Source organism: Hipposideros armiger, unplaced genomic scaffold, assembly GCF_001890085.2.
Source record: "Hipposideros armiger isolate ML-2016 unplaced genomic scaffold, ASM189008v1 scaffold_162, whole genome shotgun sequence".
Taxonomy (NCBI): domain Eukaryota; kingdom Metazoa; phylum Chordata; class Mammalia; order Chiroptera; family Hipposideridae; genus Hipposideros; species Hipposideros armiger.
Window position 1 is genome coordinate 1,891,795 of NW_017731512.1, and position 21,536 is coordinate 1,913,330.

General features: G+C 40.0%; 1 protein-coding gene across 5 annotated transcripts in view; it reads right to left on the reverse strand.

Moving 5' to 3' along the window:
• The window catches only part of CD109 (CD109 molecule), a 156,084-nt gene that overhangs the window by 105,902 nt on the left and 28,646 nt on the right, over positions 1-21,536 (reverse strand). For 3 of the 5 annotated variants that reach the window (XM_019651610.1, XM_019651614.1, XM_019651611.1), the window contains one exon: positions 6,491-6,663. In XM_019651610.1, the coding sequence (XP_019507155.1) occupies positions 6,491-6,663 (173 nt within the window). Of the gene's footprint in view, positions 1-6,490; positions 6,664-7,833; positions 8,031-8,254; positions 8,305-21,536 lie in introns of those variants that run through there. The other 2 variants (XM_019651613.1, XM_019651612.1) reach the window with 2 other exon arrangements.

Consider the following 21,536-nt stretch of genomic DNA (forward strand, 5'->3'; position numbering starts at 1 on the left):
CTTCTTATGACGGCCACTCCCAGCCATCAGCTCTTTCCTCCGGCACACCCTTCCCTTTTCTAGCATGTGAAGTAACTGTTCCCACTAAATGCCAAATGTGTCAGCAGAGGTGGAACATTTATGAATGGACATTTGTATAGCTCTGGGTGTAAAAGGTGACAGTACCAGGCACACAGTCACACACAAGAAGCACTATTTACAAACCGCATTGAATTTTTTATACAAACAAGAAATAAAAACCTCCAGCCTTCTGCACTTTTAATATTATATCTTATCCTTCTGAAACCTCTGAACCTCCTCTAATGCCTTCCTTCTTCTTATTCCTCACCCCCACCATTCATTCATGTTTCACATATAGCAAATAATAAATAATAAATCAATGAGAAGAATGTCATTGAGGAAACTAGTTTGAGCATTGCAAAGCCCTCATAACAACGTAAAAGATCAAACAGTAATTCAGCCCAAATTCTTAGGATCTGATTTCTGTTTCCACCATAACCCTCAGTGAGTCAGAGTGACTCATTCCATGTTAGAAGAGAAGCTGCAGATGTTTAAGGCGGAGTTTAAAGAATCTGTATGGGGGCCGGCCGAGTGGCTCAGTTGGTTAAGAGTTGGCTTAAGAGCATGAGCTCTGAGCAATAGGGCTGCTAGTTCAATTCCCACATGGTCCAGTGATGCTGCGCCCAAGCAGCTGAGCTGCCAACAGGTGACAGGATGGCTCAGCTGGTGTAACAACAAGATTGCCTGTTCAATGGAGGGCTACGCCCACCCGCAACTAAGACTGAACTCAGCACCTTGAGCTGAGCTGCCACCCAGATGGCTCAGTAGATAGAGCATGCGCTCTTAAGAACAAGGCTGCTGGTTCGACTCCCGCATGGGATGGTGGCTACGCCCACCCACAACTAAGATGGAACTCGGCACCTTGAGCTTAGAGGCCACAAGCTGCCGATGGGCAGCCAGATGGCAGCTGGCGCCCTCCACAATGAAGATTGAAGAACAACCTGGCTGGTCCCCTTCCCCAATTCCCCAACACTGTTCCCCTCCCTCAATTCCCCAATAAAATCTTAAAAAAACAAAACAAAAAAAAGAATCAGTATGTTCACTTTCAACCTCACTCAATCATTAATTCATAATCAAACTCCAATACATGTTTCTCCACTGCTTAAAAATAACACCAATGCTTCGAAAGTCTGAGAGGAGCCTTCTCTCAGCTGCCATGAATTATCATAGACTCGAAAAGGCATGCCTCTCACTCTTAGGCTTTCTGGCACTAGGTCAAGAACAATTCTAGAGATACCAAAGGGCAGTTGTTCTCATCTTAAGGTGTCGAAGAATTACCTGTGGTGATTGCTTAAAATAAAGTTTAGATTCCCAGACTTTACCAATGTCTAGAATGGGTGGTCATGAATCTGTATTTTTAATAATTATGACTCACACTTTGAGAAACACAGCCACAGAATTTAGTTTTAGAAACATCTATGAAGCTCCTAGCCTGCCCCACCCCATGAAGAACCATTAGTTCATAAAGAGAAACTCCATCTTGAGCTGAAATAAGACACTTGCACAAAAATGCAGGTAAACATTTTTAAGCTCCTTAGTAAGCCTTATTTTCTCCTATATCAAAAAAAAATCAGCATTTGCAAATACATTCTCCTTCTTATATACAGTTCTTCATATGTTAGGAAAGTTTCCTAGAGTACAATGGAAAGAGCACTGAACTACAAATTTGGGGACCCGCAATCTGTTTCCAGCTTTCCCACCAACAAGCACATTCACCTCAGGGAAGTCACCAAACACCATGTCTCAGACTCCTCAGCCGTAAATTAGGTGATTGAATTGGCTTATCTCTGAGACCCTGCTCAGCTCTAAAATTCTATGAAGCACAAAATAAATTAGGAGGAAAGCTAACACTGCATCTTGTGATTCTTTAGAACCAGAATAGATTTCATTAGATCCAAGATTAAACTACCACCAGCAAACAGGAAAATGACTTTCGATGAAGATGACTGATACAACACAGCATTCATATCCCAAAGTTAAGCAAATAAAAACTATTTCATGCTTTTCCAGGCAGTAGAAAACCTTCAAATTCGGAACCAAAAGAACCAACAGAACCAACTTCAAATTCAGGCTTTACCATTTACTGTGTTAACTCAGGAAAATTAATTGTTCTCTCTTAGCCCCAGTTTCCTATCTCTAAAATGAGGATAATAGTGCCTTCTTCATATTGTCACTGAAGTTAAATATAGTGCAGAAAGTCCCTGGCACTCTGGGGAAACTCAATATTTAACACATTAAATCCCTTCCTATTCCTTCCTATTGATGTACCTTTTATAGAGTTCCCAGTTCAAGATCATCCCATTAGGTGACTAATATTATAATTGCTTCTGACATGATTGTTGCAATCCTCATCTAATAATACAGCTATCATTTTCTTGAATAATTCTTATGTATTAAGTGCTTTAAACATGTTACCCCATTTAATCCTCACAATAACTGTGTAATTGTATAAGGCCAGAGCTACCATTGTTCAGAGGATAAAACTGAAGCCTGGTGAGATTATGACTGCCCACAGCCACACAACCACTGATGGAGGGGCATTCAGGTAGCCTGGCTTCGGAGCCCAAGCACATCAGGATTACACTATGGTCCTTTAACCTCAGGCACCACCTACCTATCAATATATATCTGACACAGTAGCGAAGACGTGTGAATGAAGAGCTCACTCCCTTTAGAAATAACTCCCAAGTAACTACAAGTTCCAACTGAGCTTTATTGGCAAAGCTGTCTGTAAAAACCTGCCCTAGGAGATCTGCCCACACAGTATACTCATTAATCTACTCTCATAAAAACCACGGGACTGATTTTGATCTATGTGCCATGAAACACATGTTCAGGAGCTTTGTTTCCACCAGAAAGCCCTCCAGACTGAATTGGGGTTTTTTTTAAGTTTTTAAAGTTTTTCAGCTAATATCTCAAATTGAAGAAATATTGATTTCCCACCCTTTCTGGATCAAAATGAAAAACAGCATAGCCCATAGTCAACGTGAGGAAGATAGAAAGACAATATAGAACAAAGAAGAATTTTTAATTCTTAGAAATAGAAGGTAAACACCCCATTAACTCTCCAAGATTTTAGGACAAAAAGAAAAGGCAAGTTATTAATACAGACACTATAATAAAGTACATCTCACCCCAATACCTTAGTGGAAGATGGAAGTAAGCTTGGTACCATAATACCTGTGCCTCCAGACCAGCAGGCACTCAACAGAGGATGCCCTACTCTTATATATAACGAAAGATAAGATTATGAACCTAGTTTTAGTCACTATAGAGACGACGATGATGATGATAATGATAAATGATGACGCTGATGGTGGTGGTGGTCGTGATGATGATAATGACAAGTACACTTAAATGCTGAATCTCACCACGAAAGAGGCATTAATGCATCTTTAGAGAGAACTCCACAAAGTTTAGTAGAAACATTTTTTCTACAGGGTTATTGTTTAAAAAAAAAAAAAACATAATTGACCCACAATAAGGGTAGAATTAATTTATTAAAAAATGAGTAAACTAACTATAATCAATGCTGCTGACCTCAAGGATAAAGATGCAAACAAAATTTTCCCCATGTCTGTCAAACAAATAAATGAACTCTTCCTTGAGGACAAGCCATACTTTTCTGCCTTTATTAAAGTATATTTTACAATTCAAATCCTTTAGCTATTACTATTTGACACAAATTAAGCTAGAAATTCATTCTGTTTATGGTGAAACATTGCCTTACCCCAGGAATTTCTAAGAAGACCAAGACTATTCAGTAACAATCCCCTTCCTTACCTAACTCTACTAGAAGATGAATCTTTATTAAAATCAACCTTTTCTTGGAGGGCCTCATAAGAAAGTGATGAAATAATCAAACCTAAAATATAATTATTTATTTGTGTTAATGTGGCTAAGAGCAAAAATGAATCCTAGGAAGATCCAGGCCCCATTGATTTAGAAGTCCTCTTTTATCTACATATATTGTGGTTACAACTGGAGAAGTCAGATAAAGCAAAGGATGTAAAGACAAGGAGGGAGAAATGTCTTGATCCTAAGTCCTCACATTCCAGGAAGCATCTGCTCTGAGAACAATGACACACAGCCTCTGATAACAGAGTAAAATTCTCCTTTGAGAGAGAGAGCATGCTCCCGGCAATACTATTTTCAACAAAACTGGATGTCAACAAAGTCAAAAACAGCCCCTGAAAGAAGCACATTTTCTTTCTTTTTCAAAGATCCATTCTGTTCTCAGGATATTGTTGTGGGACCCAGCCTTCCCAGAGGCATGTGATGGACTCTCTTCCCAAGAGAAAAATCTATTAATAAAGTTAAAAACCATGCCACAATAACATGCACCCCTAGTATTGGTACTATTTGCAGGAAAAAAAAAAAAAAAGACTGGTAAAGAAAATTGTGTAAAAGACAGTGCAGGGGAAATTCTAGAATAAGAGTATGCAAATGTCCAAGCAAAGCCCAAATACACAGGATGCCAAAAAAATGTATATACATTTTAAGAATGGGAAAAACTGTATTAAAATTGTAATACTCAACACATACCGATAACAAAAGAAGTCACATTTGACTTCTGCAATTACAAGAGGCTCTCAAAGTGGTTACCATCAGTGTAAATTTAACACAGTTCTTTCCTTTCTTAAAATGTGTATACATTTTTTTGGCACCCTCTGTATTTACCCAAATCATCCATGTAATTCTGGACCTCTGCATTGCAATAAAACTCCCACACCTAGTGTAGAGCCAAAATAATAATTCTTAAATAATAATGAATGTGGAACTACCCTAAGTATTGTCTATTGTGATTTAGTATTTCAATATTTTCTTTAGCCATTATCATAAGACCCAGGTTCATTCATTCATTTTCAGAAATAATGGTTCGCTAATAAAAGCAGAGGTCTACCTCCATATAAAAAGAAAATAAATGATATTTCCTTCATCTTCTTCAGTATTACTACTACTTATAATATTAACAGCTGTTGTTTATTGACTACTTAATAGGTTCTAGATACTGATTTTAAATTGATAACTGTCCTGGGAATTAAGTTTCATTATCCCCATGTTACAGATGAGGAAACTGAGGATCAGAGCTGTTAGGTAACCTGCCCAAGATCACACAAACTAGCGGTAGGACTCAATCTCAGGTCTTAAGCACTAACCTACATTTCTTCTCCAAGAAGGCCTCCTTTTTTCCAGACATTACGCCTATGAAAGGTAAAGTGGTCTGGCCCCTGCACACATTACCTCCTCCTGACTCCTATCCCAAACTTACCCATCCAGTCAATCAACTTCCAGTGGAGAAAGAACCATGGATGTAAATCAACTCTGATTTTATCTCATTTCATGATAGTGTTAATTTCTCTATGGTGGTGCAGTAGAAACACTTATATAATGAACTATTGTGGAATCCCATCCACCCTTCACTATGTGCCCTTAAATGATTTTTTTTTAAGGATAACTCTTAACATTATAGGAATTTATGCCTCAACTTCTGGCCTCTAAATAAACATCTAAACATGCTTCTAGTTAACAGTGTCTATAGTTGGTGGTAGGATTATGGGTGATGTGGGTTTATTTCCTTTACTTCCAGTGTTTATCAGGTTGTAAACACTAAGCATATGTTATTCTTTCAACCAGAAAAAAAATACAATAAATGTTCATTTCAATGGAAAAAATGTTTAAGTATTTAAGTATTTACCCACAAAAAATTTTTCCCTTAGTATTGAAAAAGAAAATATTCAATGACCCAATTTACCCCTGGGCCAGGCTAGAACCCAAACTTAAAACAAGATAAGTAGGTTCTTTTACAAATGGCTCTCACCTCTCACTTTTACATGCTCTTTTTTTTTTTTCTGTAACTTTAAATATTTAAAAAAAATTCCATAAAACTGACTATTTTAAGTATTGTGCAGCTCTTCTTTTCCTTCTCACAGGTCTATTTAGTAAAACCTCCTACATCCAACAAATAAGATTTTGTGTCAGACTGTTAACAACACCCATTTCCTCTTGTGGGCACACACTGACCTACATTCCCAGCCTCCTTTGCAGCTAAATATGGCCATTGGAAGAGGTGCAGACGTGATAATGAACCACTTCTAGGTCTAACTCATAAAAAGTTTTCACATGAGAAACTCTATACTCTTCCCTTGCAGATTTGGAAGCTACATGTTGATGATGGTGATGGAGCCACAGAGTGGAAGGAACCTGGGTCTCTGAATCACCACCTGGAAGAGCACCTAAGAACACCATTTTGGAATTTACATGAGTACAAATTAAAAGTGCTTTTAATTTTTTATGAAAAAGTGCTTTTAATTATTACATAAGCCATTGCAAATTTGGGGTTTCTCTGCTACCATACCTAACACATGGCTTTATCAACATATTCCAATTATTACAGCAAAAGGGTAAAACTTTATGCTGTTTATCTTACCTCTTTCAAAGACTCCTTCTGCTTCCAGGACAGAGACACTGAGGTTTGCTGCCATCTTGATCAGCTCCGCTTTCACAGTGACCTGTGGGGGGCTGTGTTCCAGGAGCTGCACCCCAATAGTCACATTTCCTCCAGGTCTGATGATTCCTGGGGCTGTCACCAGAAACCTGGGCCTAAAGAGTGCCCAACAAGAGCAAAACAAACTTTCTTATTCTCACATCTCCATTCATTTCTGATGCTCGAATTCGATAAATAATGAGACACACTCCCTATATTGTGCCAATTGCAATTGTTCCAATTAATATTGCTCCACTGCTCCATTTAACAATTTCACTGAAATGCTATTGAAACACCTCCCATAAATCAATTTCAGTGCAGTAATTCATACACCACTAGAGTAGGGCCTATGTTATTACTTCCATTTTATAAACCACAAATAGGACAGGAGGCCTATGTTATTACTTCTATTTTATAAACCACGAACAGGACAGGATGAGCCTCCCTGTAAATGGCTTACACTGGGACAGGCAAAACTTATTGGCAATGTACAAGCCTTTAAACTTCTCCTTTACAGATGACTTCATCCCAGTGTGATTTTTTTTCTTGGCTTCAAGACACACACACACACACACACACACACACACACACACACACACGCTAGGATTTTGCCTGTTTCTTATTCAAATCTTTATGTTTGGGCATGTGCCCAAGAAAACATCATCTAACCAATACCATTGATTGAAACACACTATCAGAAATTAAACTATTCAATGGTGAAATTTCCAGGTGTACCAGAACATAAAAGTCGCTAAAACAGCACTTTTCTCTGCCCAAGCTAGTGGTTAGGGCTCAGCTGCAAAACCCTTTAGGAGGGGGGCACTTTCCATGATTTGGGTGCCTCGGTGGTTACCTTCCTACAACATCTGCACCTGAACCCACACTTCAGCCGCCTCAGCCACACTGCCCATGCCAAAATGGAGACACCTGGTGTAGAAAGAATATCATATGCCTTGAGAGAAGAAGGCACATCATTTGGAAGCAAACAGTTGAGAAAAATGCAGAGGCAACGTGGACTAAAAATAAAATGACTCTTTGTAGAAAGTAGTTATGGCCTGAGAGACGCTTAAACAATTTCATGGGTGGAGAAAATAACTCTCACGGAGAATCCAGCTGAAGTAACACATGGTCAAAACTCCAGGCCAGCGCCTGGGTGGGGGCTGCCGCCGAGCGGCCGTTTCCCACCAGCTGCTGCACAGCCATCGCCGCCTCCCGCAGCCCCGGCCCTGGCGCACAGCGCGGCCCCGCGCGCCCGCCCCGCGCGCCCCGCGCCTCCGCGCTCCTACCCGGGGGCTGCTGCAAGCGCTGCGGTCCATACGCAGAGGAGGTGAGCGGCGGTTAGGAGCCGTGGGGCCCGCATCTCTGCGGCGTCTGCCTGGGCGACCTTCGGCTCCTGGGGAAATTCGCGGGGTGTGGCTTTCTACCTCCTCCCTGATTTTTTTTTCCCCTGACTCTGGAGTTTAGCAGTCTGAAATGGGCGCGCCTAAAAGAGTGAGAGGTCTAAACTGAGACGGGACTTGGTGGCTCCACCCCTCCCACCCGCATCACAATGGCGCTTCTCTCTGCTTTGGCAAACATCGCAAACCCGAGGGGGTCAGAAAGCGGTGTCTAAATGCGGTCAGCACAACCTGGCCCCAGCATCCCTGCTACCGCGGAGAACACAGGGTGCCCACTTCCCCAGCCCACCGGGCTCCTCGGGCTGTTTACCCTAGCGCTCTACCAATGATGCCCAGAGTGAGTACACAGGCCCATCCGTGTGAGGAGAAATTCATAGCAGCTATGTGAAGTGGAGAAAAATTAATCATTGTCCACCAGACTGTGAGTCAGAATTTTAGAGAAATGGCGCGCGCACACACACACACACACACATACACACACACACACACACACACACACACGCCCACGCCCAATGAGAGTATTTATTGAGTAGTTGTTTAGATTTATATGCATGAGCACTAGAGAAACTTTACTACCTTAAAACAAAAAGTGAGGTATATTGTTTGCCTTGCCAGGAAAATGTAATTTCTCAGCTTAAAAAAGAAAAAGAAGAAAAGAGTTCTGGCACATGCAAGAGTTAGGTGTTGTTACTTGGAACTCTGAGAAACAATTGGGGAGATGCTTGATACTTTTGGCTGTGTCTAAACACACTTGCTACAGAAAGTATTCATTAGAACTGTAAAGCTTGGAGCAGTTTGTATAAACACAGAAATAGGGTAGTTCCCCTGTCCTAACAAAGTTCCCTGGTGCTCACTGTACTGATCTCCAACTCGTCACTGTCCTGGCTTGTCAGCAGCTCCTTCTCCAGCTCTTTGGCACTGCCACCATCTTCAGATGACTCAGATTTCACCATGACTACACCAGAAAAGCAAGAAGGTGCCAGAAACTGTTGAAAAACAGGCACATCCAGTCCCTGACAACTTAACGTTTCTAATTCATGGAGAAAAGTCTTAGATGATGACTTTTAATGTGGGGCAAATGCAAAAGGAAAAGAGGTCGGCAAAGGGATGTGTCATGGCAAAGCTATGTGCTAAACCAGGAAAGTAGTATCTAGGCAAACTGTGGTTTTGGGAATTCAGGAGCTTACTTTCCACCCTTTCCTGTTCCACCCTCTTTTACCCTGCTGAACAAGTTGCAGAGGTCCCTATGTCCTTATGTCTCCTACAGGTAGCCTATCTTTCGTGGCTGACTTCCTGTGCAGGCAGGGCTTGGATATGGTGAAAAATAAGTGTATCCTTAGGTACAGATCCTGTCCCTGATACAGCCGTTATTGCTAGTCTAGTCTCCTCACCTCTGTTGTTCAGAGAGGAGGAATAAAGTCAAGTGTGGCCCAAGTATCAAGGTCTAAATCAATGCTTCTAGCACTCTGAGGTGTATGAGAATCACATAAAAATGCAGACGCTGATTCAACAAGTCCGGTCTGGGACTGAAATTCTGCTTTACTTCAGCTTACAGTGGGCCATAGCGTATCTATAGGTAGAGGCAGTTGGGAGCACTTTGATGATAAAAGTAAGTTGGGAACATGGAGAAAATGCTTTTCAAGCTTCACTTCATAATATGGATCAATACATTCAGGTTTGTTCTAGAGGTAGGCAAACATAAGAGGGATTCCAAAAGATTAGTTGCATTCCAAAAAGTCTTCTAGAAAGGCTTAAAACTACCTCATTGTTTTGTAAAGTTAAATCTGTGCAGATTTTAAATTGATGCAGCCTCCCTGTTTATGCCTTCCTTCTCACAAAACACACTTGTTGTAAAGCTTAACCATGCAGAAATTTAGCCATGTGGATTTGCACAGAGATGAAGCTATTACATGCCTGGCACAGAGTAGCTACTCAATAAAAATTTGTTAAAAGGATTAATGAAAAATATTTATCTCAGGGTTGTTGTTTTTAATTAATAAAAACAGAATAGTCTGAGAGTAACAATAAGAGATTGGGTTAAATAATTATGGTATATTTATGCAACAGAATGCTGTGAAGTTACTAAAAAGTATGTTCTTGAATTGGAGACTATTTAATTTTTTAGAGATAAATATTCAGGATATACTGTTGGGGGAGTCTTTTATCAAACAGAATTTAAATGTGATTGCATTTTTATAGAAATGAAGTATGTTTATGTGTATATATACCTTATAAATATATGCATTGAAGAAAGACTTGAAGGGTATTCACCAAATGTTATCAGTATCCTGTTGATTACCCATATCTGCCAAGTTTTCTACAATAAATATATATATTATTTTTCCTTTAAGAAGGAAACAACGAAAGTGGTATTGTTTTAGTAAGTAGTCCTTAAGAGAGCATCTTAGAAACTCTTTGGAATAAAATTCATGAATTTCGATACCAAAAAAATATGTATATTCCTCCCATGAAAACTGAACGGCCTTCGGCATAAAACCGCCCTCTGTTCCCATGTGCCTCCTGATCTGGCTTTAGGGTGTGGTTCAGTGAGAAAAGAGAAACCACTATAAAATGGATTCAATGCAATTATGGGAGCTGGTGGAGCAGCCATTGCCTCTGCATCTAGTGTTGAGCCGAATCACTCTGAATCAGCCAAGGAAGAAAAACTAACATTGAACAAGAGCAAAGAAATGTGAGGGAGAACTGGAACCCGCGTCTCTTATTAGTACCTCCAGCTTTGATGTCATGGGTAACCTGCCAGAGAAACTGATACCTTTCACCTAGAGCTGCACATACACTGGGCCCAGAATTCAGAAAAGCTCAAGGAGGAGATCCTCTGAGAACTGGAGGAGCTACCGACCCCATTGCCATGGGACCCATTGCCACTGCACACACACCAAGTCAGCTAGCAGATCAGTAACCATATTGAGCAGGCAGCCTCCCTGCCTCACACCCTGCACTGACCTTCAGAGAGTGAAAGACACAGCTCTGCTCCACTGCTGGCTTCTAGCCATCCTGCCACCTGTTGGCAGCTCAGCAGCAGCTCAGCTCAGGCAGAGAATCGAACTGCTGTTGCTCAGAGCTCGCTCCGAGCTCTTAACCAACTGAGCCACTCTGCTGGCCCAGGTAAAATGTCTTTTTCAGACAACACCAACTCAAAACCGTATAGAAATGGGGATTCTGAGAAATTCAGCTCCATCTTAGGTAAGTTGGCATTGTACAAAGCTACCAAACTCCATGCCTCATCAACTTGGCATCTGTACATACCCCTTTAAATCATAATTCCAAAACAAGACAATAGAAAAATCATGCTTTCATTTAACATGATGCAGCTATCCCTCATACAACCAAAAACAACCTAACCCTCTCTCCAAGAGCACACAAAATCCCTTTAACCATCTTTGGATATTGTTCATGTCTCTTCTGGCTGAATCACATTTTCCTATGTTATCCTGTAACTTCAATACTGAGGTATAAGGTTAGCTACTATTAAAACATTTTAGAGGGTAGAGGAATGAGAGGGAGAAGGGAAAATATTGGTTAATATATACACAAATATATCAAAACAAGAAGGAAATGCAAATAACTATTGCAGTCTTTATTTCTGCTACTGGTCACATGGTTATAGATGGTATTTCTAACTACCTTCTTCCACTATCTATTCCTCTGCCCTCAGTAGGCACCGAAGCTGGTCATGGTTTTTTGCATGGTGGGGTAACCCAAATCTTCATTCCTGAAGGGAATGAGCCATTAAGAGTTCTCCTGATATTATATTTTTGTTTTCTATCCATTTTAATCTCAGGACCTAGGAGGAGAAAGAGATGCCCAGTATATCTTCTACTCCACATATACTCCTTGCTTTCTTTGCTTAGTAGTAGCTCCTTGACAAGCAGGATCATTGAACCACTCCAGCCAGAAGAGTAACTCCTTTGGCCACTGATTCACTAGCACGAGGAGCTCCAAGTGGCCAGGTGGCCATCTTTACTGCCAGGTTAAATGAACCATTGTAGTTCCCCTCTTGGGAACTCAGAGCACTACACCAGCAGAGCCCAATGTTGCAGGGATGAGAAGCAAAAATTTCAGTAATGAATCACTAGGGTTAGCAGAGGAACCACTCTTATTTCCACTACCTTATTCTCAGACAAGTGAAGGTGGCTTCAGGGAAAACATTGAGAAGAAACATTACTTACTGACTTAGAGCACATGCCACATCTTAGCATTTGTTTGATTTTTACACATTCAGATTTTGCAACATTTCAGAAATACTATGTATAATATTAATGCCTTCTTACATTCATCATCTATTTGAGAACTATTTACTAGATAGAATCCTGCACAGAACATCAGAATATTCCCTGAGAATCTTTTTTACCTTACCCAAGGGCAGAGGAGGAAATTCCTGTCCGCTAGAAGACAGGGAATGATACTGAAATTAACAAGGAATGATAATTATGAGGCTTGTCCTTAACTTTCTATATGAGAGTCCAGAGTTTAAAATTAGAATCCTCTGTCTGACCAAACTATCAAACAAGAGTGAATATAAAATAAAAATCTTTTCAGAAATAGAATGACTCAGAAACTTTGCCTTCCACAAACTTTTTTTAGAAAGTTACTTTAGAAAGACATATTTAGAAAACCAATGAAATAAGCCAAGAAAAAAGATGTAAGATTCATGAAAAAGTATATATAACCCCAGAGAGCAATGAAGGGAGAAGTTCCAACAGGAAAAAAATTCAAGGAATAGGCTTCAAGGAGAAAAAAAGGATCTTAATAGAATAGATAAAAGTGATACAAAACTGAGGGAGAAAATTGATAATGTAAAATAGTGCAATGAAAGGGAAGGAAATTTAGAAACTAAGGAAAAGAAAAAGCTTGGGGGAAAAAGAACGTAACCATAATTCATTAGTTGGCTCTGCCGTGAACACTAATTATACAATTATGTTGATGTCAGAATGATTTATTGATTTCTAACTTATAGAATCAATCTCATTAAAGGGAAAGAAGAAAGCTCCATCACTGGTAACCAAATAGTAGATATGGGGAAATTTCACTTTATAGAAGTGTTCCAGCTAGTAAATACAAAATCAATGTTAGACTTAGAATAACACTGTATCACAACCCTTAATGAATTAATAGATCTAGACCAGTATTGCCCAATAGAACTTTCCGTGATGATGGAAATGTTCTATATCTGTCCTAACACAGTAGCTATGAGCAACACAAGGTTATTGAGCATTTGACCTGTGGCTAGTGCAACTGAGAAACTGAATTTTTAATTTTATTTAATTGGAATTAATTTAAATAGCAACATGTGACTAATAGCTACCATAGTGGATCAAGCAGATCTAAACAATGATTATAAATGACTGCTAGTATCACAAAATGAGACATCCAGATACCATAAGTATCCCAATGGAAGAACACAGCACCGCCTAAGTAGTCTTGTCAAAAAATTGAAACTGAATTTGATCAAGCCTCTAGGTTCAACTACCAATTTGCAAGGAAATATTAAATGCCATACAATTGTATTAGCAAAATCCAGACTGTGGGATACTGTATTAAACAATACATTTTTTCAACAAATAAGTTTCAAGGAAAGCTAAAGAGAATTGAAATAAATTATAGATTTAAAGAGATTTAAATGACAACAACTAATAGCAATGTATGAATATTACTTAGATGCAGATCTAAAGAGAAAATGAAAAAGAATTATTACATTTCTGAAATAGTTGAAATTGTGAATATTGACCAATATTTGATACTAAGGAATTTTTTATTAATTGTGATTGGAGTTATATTTTTTGAACAGGCCTTTATCTTTTAGAAATACACACTGAAAAAGAAAGAAATACATACTGAAATATTTGTGGGTGAGACATTAGGATGTCGGGGATTTGCTTCAAAAATAATACTGGAACCAATTCAGAACCATTAAGATGACCATTACCAAAACAAACCCAAAAAAAACTAAAAAACTAAAAACAAAAACAAAAAAACACAGAGAAAATAAGTGTTGGAGAGGGTGTATAGAAATTGAAACCCTTGTGTATTGATGATAGGTATGTTAAATGGTTCAGCCACTGTGAAAAATAGTATGACGGTTCCTCAAAAAATTAAACATAGAATTACCATATGATTCAGCAATTCCACTTCTGGGTGTATATGTACCCAAAAGTATTAAAAGCAGGGAGTCAAATAGGTATTTGTACACTCATGTTCATAGAGGCATTATTCACAATAGCCAAAAGGTGAAAGCAATCCAAGTGTCCCTTGATAGATGAGTAGATAAACAAAGTGTGGCATATGTATACAATAAGATATTATTCAGCCTTAAAAAGGAAGGAAATTCTGGCACATGCTATAACATGTTTGAAACTTGAAGACATTATGCTAAGTAAAATAAGCAAGTCACAAAAGGACAAATATTGTATGATTCCATTTATATGAAGTCCCTAGAGCAGTCAAATTCATAGAGGTAGAAAGTACATTCCATTGCTGGTTTCTGGGGGTTGGGGAGAAACATGAACAGAGTTATTGTTCATGGGTAGGGAGTTTCGGTATGGGAAGATCAAAAAGGTCTAGAGATGCATGGTGGTGATGGTTGCACAACAATGAGGATATATTTAATGTCACAGAACTGTACATTTAAAAATAATTAAAATAGTAAATTTTATGTTGTGCATCTTTTACTATAAATAATAATACAAAATGGGACAAGCAGGTGGGGCAGAGATAGAATTATATGGCTGTGAGTTAATGATCGTTGAAGCCGGGTGATGGGTCCATGAAAATTCATTGTATTCTTCTCTCTACTTCTGTATGTATTTGAAATGTTCCATAATGAAAATATTTTTGTACCAAGACAAGATATATACAAAGATACAAGAAAATTCAGTTTAAAAGAAAAAAACTGAAAAAGAAAACTTGCTAATACTACTCACCAGAAAAATGTTATCACCAAAAAAATAAAAATTATGTCCCAGATTACCACAGCCTAAGAAAGATATCTAGTTAAGACCTCAATGAAGAGATGGAGAGCTGATGGAAAAGATAAAACTTAAGCAAGAAATGCCAAGAAAGAAAATTCTCAGTTTAAAATGGCTTCCTATGGAAATAGACAATTGAAGGTAAAAGGGATTTGGGGATTTCCTTTTGGTTTTCTACTAAGTGTTGTAAATTATTTGAGTCTTTTAAACTATGTTCATATGTAATTTTTTTAAACATGTGTGTATTTTTTTAAAGGAGGCAAAGCCAACACTGTCAAGATTTTAAAACCTGGCCAACATTATACACACACCAAAAATTAATTGTCACATTGACCCAATACTTTTGCTTTGCTCTGGCTTCTCCTTGCTTTACATTTTCATTGTTCACTCTTGGTTGCAGGGAAAACATTCTCTTCTACAATAAAATAGCAACACCTCAAGAGAGCAGGCCCATGGCTCTTCCACCTTCATCCTGCCCAGAACACAGGCATCAGACCTTGCAACTCAAAGGATGAAAAACCTTGCACCCAAGAAGGGAAGAATGAAAAGAAAGGTAGAGAACGCCTGGATCCCTGAGTGCACAGTAAGCAGCTGTAGCAGCCCTGGACTCCTCCAAGTGCCTCCTTCCCCACTGACCCATCTCCTGTGGGAGGGAACTCCTGAATCAGTGCCAGACTTCCAGGGCTTTCCCACCTGGAACTCTCCCCTCGGGCAAGCTTGGCAAGCTGTGTAGTGAGCTTACTATTGCCTCAAAGCTCTCCCCTGCCACCTCCCTCTCACTTCCTGTCCAGATCATGAAATTGATCTTTCACATCCTGTCACAACACAATACACCCTTGAGGTCAACGATGATCACCAAGATTAAGCCTTTTTGGCATAGAGGGCAATTTCTCCACCACCCATTTTTCAATATTTTTTCTTTTGAGTATGGCATACCCTTCCACTGTCATATTTTAATCATAAGTATCATCTTTAAAGCTTCAGGAATTGTTATAAGAGTATATTTACCTCCATGGGCTAAAATGTATTTGCTTGCTGAACTTCTACCAAATCATAGATTATTGCAAAGAGGAAATGTATAAAGAAAAAAGAATAAAAACAATATTCATTTGGAGAGTTCTAAGATGGGAGAGTAGATAAATACTGTGCATGCTTCCTTCTCTGATCACATTAAAATTACAACTAAATGATAGCACAATCAACCTGGAGAACCATCTGAAGTCTGGCTGAACAGAAGTTTTATAACTAAGGATATAAAAAAGAAGCCCCATCGAAAATGGTAGGAGGGGCAAAGACGCAAAATGGGCTGGCCCCAAACCTCCATGTCACAGTTGAGAATCAGGAGGGATATCTTGGCCAAGGAGATTCCCCCTGAAGGAGCAAGTGACCCCAGCCCCACACCAGACTCCCTAGACTGGAGTACTGGTGCTGGGTAGAGGAGTCCCCACAATGTCTGGCTGTGAAACACATTGAGAATTCCAACCATCTGGGTAGGACGGAAGGCTGTGGGAAACCCAGATGTCCTCTTAAGCGGCCCACACAGGCACTCACCCTGGGTTCTGGCAGAGGGATGGTGACGGGGGGGGGGGACGTTGGAGGCATATGACAGGAGCAGACTGAGGTGTGTAGCTGCGAGGCTAGGGCTGCAAGACAGTCACCATTTTCCCTGTGTGGGGTCCTTCTCCCATGCAGCTGGCAGGTAGGTGCCATCTTTTCTGTGTTGAGCCCACCCCCACCACGGCCAAATCTGAATCTTATTGGTCTGGTGAGCTCGACCCAGCCCCAGTCAACTGCCCCAAGCCTGAGGCACTTTCTCATGAGCAGCCAGCCCCATTCACATTGCACTAATTCTTGGAAAACTATCAAAGTCCGTGGGCCCTAGGCAAGTGGCCTCAGTGTGCTCTGAGACTTTTGCTGAGTAGCTCCAGGCTCAGCACTGGCACCAAACCAGATTCTACATTAACCTGGTAACCACAACTCTTCCCATTCTAATGACTCCCTAAGACCCTGCCTTGCCCAACTCGCTAATGCACGAGGCTTTATCAGTAGCTGAACCTTAAGGGAGCCAGCAGGTAGCAGCAGGCCTGGGGTAACCTGGCTTTCTGTGGAGCTTCCCCTGGTACTGGTGGTAGCTGTCCTCGGTTTGCAGTGTGTCCTCTCCTAGTACCTCCAACTTTAGCACAGGCAGCAAACAGCCATAGATAGATTTATAGCTCCTACCAGGTAGTCCCCAGCTGGTCACAGGTAGTGGGTGACCAAGGCCTGCACCAGAGTCCCTCCCAAGAGGCCCCAGAACCAACATATTTGGAGGTGGGCTTCAGACCACAGGAGAGCACTGCCTAATTACCCCTACATGTGGCACACACAAAGGGCAGTCTCAACAGGGCACCCCGGTGGGGTGCACTGGGCCACCTGGGAGGATTGCTGGAGTGCCCCAGTGGGGTGCCCAGGGCCACCCAGAAGGGTTGCCAGAGTGCCCCGTGTAGTAAGCACCACACACACACAACAGCCTGTAAGCTGTGGATGTGGCCAAACCCCACAGCCAATCAGCCTGAGGGCCAATCCCACCCAGTGATGTATCAATAGCAATCAAGGCTTAACTATAACAGTAGGGCACACACAACCCACACAAGGGATACTCCTGAAGCACCCGGCTCAGGTGGCCAGGGAGACTGTGCCACTGAGCCCCACAGGGCACCTACTACATAAAGCCATCCAGTCAAGACTGGGTGACATAGTAGATCTACCTAACACATAGAAACAAACACAGAGAGGCAGCCAAAGTGAGAAAACCAAGAAATACATCCCAAATGAAAGAAAAGAAAACTTCAGAGAAAGAACTAAATGAAATGGAGGCAAGCAGCCTACCAGAGACAGAGTTCAAAAGGTTATAAGGATGCTCAAAGAACTTCAACAGAGAGATAGCAAGAATAAAAAAGGACATAGAAACCATAAAAAAGAACCAGTCAGAAATGAAGACTACAATAACTAAAAAGAAGACTGCACTAGAAGGAATCACCAGCAGACTAGAGAAAGCAGAGGATCGAATCAGCGATTTGGAAGACAAGGTAGCAGAAAACACCCAATTGGAACAGCAGAAAGAAAAAAGAATCTAAAAAAATTAAGATAGTTTAAGAGACTTCTGGGACAACATCAAGTGTAACAACAATCACATCATAGAGATACGAGAAGGAGAAGAGAGTAAGCAAGGGACTGAGAACCAAGTTAAAGAAATAATGACTGAAAACTTTCCTAACCTCACGAAAGAAATGGACATACAAGTCCAGAAAGTCCCAAACAAGATGAACCCAAACAGGCCCACCCCAAGACACATCATAATTAAAATGGCAAAGGCTAAAGACAAAGAGAGAATCAGAAAAGCAGCAAGAGAAAAGCAATTAGTTACCTACAAGGATAGGTAGGTAAGATGGTCAGCTAATTTCTCAACAGAAACGTTGCAGGCCAGAAGGGATTGGCACAAAATATTCAAAGTGATGAAAAGCAAGGACCTACAACTGAGACTACTTTACCCAGCAAGGCTATCATTTAGAATTGAAGGACAGACAAAGAGCTTCTCAGACAAGAAAAAACTAAAGGAGTTCATCACCACCAAACTGTCATTACAAGGAATGCTAGAGGGATTTCTAACAGAAAAAAAAAGTGAAAATTATGAATAATAAAATGACAATAGCTACATATCAACAATTACTTTCAATGCAAATGGATTAAATGCTCCAATCAAAAGACACAGGAGGACTGAAGGGATAAAAAGAAAAAAATAACCCTTACATATGTTGCCTTCAAGAGACTCATTTCAGATTGAAAGACATACACAAATGGAAAGTAAAGGGACGGAGAAAGTTATTTCGTGAAAATGGAAACAAACAAACAAACAAAAAAGCTGAGATAGCAATACTTATACAAGACAAAATAGACTTTAAAACAAAGAGACAAAGAAGGACCCAGTAATCCCACTTCTTGATATTCATTTGAAGAAACCCAAAACACTACTTTGAGGGGACCTCTGCATCCATATGTTCATTGCAGCATTGTTTACAATGGCCATGAGTGGAGGCAGCCTGATTGATGGAAGAAGGGATAAAGAGGAGGTGATACATATGTACAATAGAATATTGCTCAGCCAGGGAAGGGAATGAGTTCTTGCCATCTGCAGCAACATGGATGGACCTGGAGGGGATTGTGCTGAGTGGAGTATGTCAGACAGAGAAAGACAGATGCAATGTGATTTCACTTATATTTGGAATCTAAAGAACAAGAGAACAAACAAACAAAAGAAAAACAGAAACAAACTTATAAATTCAGAAATCATTTTGATGGTTGCCAGATGGGAGAGGGCTTGGGGTTGTGGATGAAAAAAGGGGAAGGGATTAAGAAGTACAAATTGGTTGTTAAAAAGTAGTTATGGGGATGTAGAGTATAGCATAAGGAATATAGTCAATAATATGGTAATAACTATGTATGGTGTCAGATGGGTACTAGATTTGTTGGGGTTATGGATGGGAGGAGGTTGGGGGGGAAGGTGAAAAAGGTGAAGGGATTAAGGAGTACAAATTGGTAGTTACAAAATAGTCATGGGGATGTAAAGTAAAGCACAGGAAATATAGTCAATAATATGGTAATAACTATGTATAGTGCTAGGTGAGTCCTAGACTAGTCAGAGGGGTCACACCATAAATTATGTAAATGCCTAACCACTATGCTATACACCTGAAATTAATATAAAATAATATTGAATTTCAACTGTAATTGAAAGTTTTTAAAAGGGGGGGAAGGTATAGGGAAATAAGAGGTTCAAATTTCCAGGTATAAAACAAATAAGTCATGGAAATGTAATTTACAGCATAGGGAACATAGTCAATAAAATGTGATAGCGTGGTACAGTGCCAGATGGTTGCTGGGCTTATCATGGTGATCACTTCTTTAGGTATAATAATATTGAATAATTATGATGTACACCTGTAATGAATATAATATTCTATGCTAGCTTTATTTTTAATAAAAATCTTAATAAATAGTATATATATAATTACATAAATCTGTACCTAATACATTTAGAATATAAACCAAATCATCAATGTACAAAAATAAAAAGTATTTGAAACAGAAACAAACAAAATAGAAATGAATCATGAATACACCCATATCCTTGGGTTTGTAGTTCCCAGTCTTACTTCCTTTAGTCACCTGCCTCCGGACCTTAGACTTAATTCTGATATCTCCTCCAACCTTACTTGATTTACTTTGTCATTCAATCCCCACCTTGAGACTCGCCCTGAGCCTGTGTTCATTCATACACATTTAGCTCCTTCTGGCTTCTGCTACTCTCCCAGGATGAGATCAGCCCACAGCCACACAGTTGCTGTTCTCAGCTCCATGCTTTCATAAGCACCAGATATACACTCTGATTCCCAGTGGGCCTGTCACCCCACAACCACCAGATATGTTAAATCAGATATTAATGAGGACTTCATTTCAGATGTTTCTTTTAATTACTGAAATAATTTATTATTGCATACTTCCTTTTTCCTTTTTAATTTTTTCCCTATTTTTTTTTTATTACCTAGGCATGACCCATGGATCAGGAACCATCAGAATTTTATCTGATGACCATTTTTATCAAGAATTCCTGGGCTTGGATGGTGGCTATGCCCACCCGCAACTAAGATTGAACACAGCACCTTGAGGTTAGAGGCCACGAGCTGCCAACGGGAAACCAGATGGCGACTGGCGCCCTCCACAACGAAGATTGAAGAACAACAACTTGGCTGGTCCTCCTCCCCCAATTCCCCAACATTGTTCCCTTCCCCAATTCCCCAATTTTAAAAAAAATCTATATAATTAAAAGGAAAAAAAAATCAGGGAAAAAAACCCCGAATTCCTGGGCTTTACCACAGAGAATAGCCTTCCCAGAGGGAGAGAACAAATTGACTTAGGTATCCTTTATATGCCCAGAGAGTAGTGGAAGTTTATTGAAGATGTCAGAGACAGGTGTGCTCTCCTTTTTGCAAGTTTAAGGAGTGAGCAGGGGTCCTCTTCAAAAACAACATAGGATCCTTGTATTTCCCTTCATAGAGATATGGCAGCAAAGAGACAAGAGCCACAAGGCTTCTGCACAAATGGTAGGTTACCCTCCTCAGTATGACCTTGTGATGGGCCAGGAGGAAAGTAATCATCAGGGAGGGAAACTGCTGTGACCCTCCAAATGTCCCCTCTACTCACTGCCATGCAGACAGGGGCTATCGGATGGGCAGATCTCAATGGCCCCATCTAAATTGTTCAAATGAAGTTGAGAAAAGCCTTATGTAGAGGGCTTTATGGCTTCGTTTTGTACCTCTCTTCATTTTTTTTTAGTTTAAAAACTAGGAGCTATGTAACAAGTTAAACTCCACTTTGTTTTCTTCTCCAGTCCTATTCCTCTCCCTCACTAGATATTTGATATTGTCTGTCCAAACAGAGCAGCCATCATTGTAATTTAGAATGCATCCTTCCACTCAATATTTTTGCTAATACAGTGGAGTATATTTTAATGATTTAATTGTAATTCTATTTTCACCTTCTATAAATTGCCTTAGGAGGCCTTTTGTC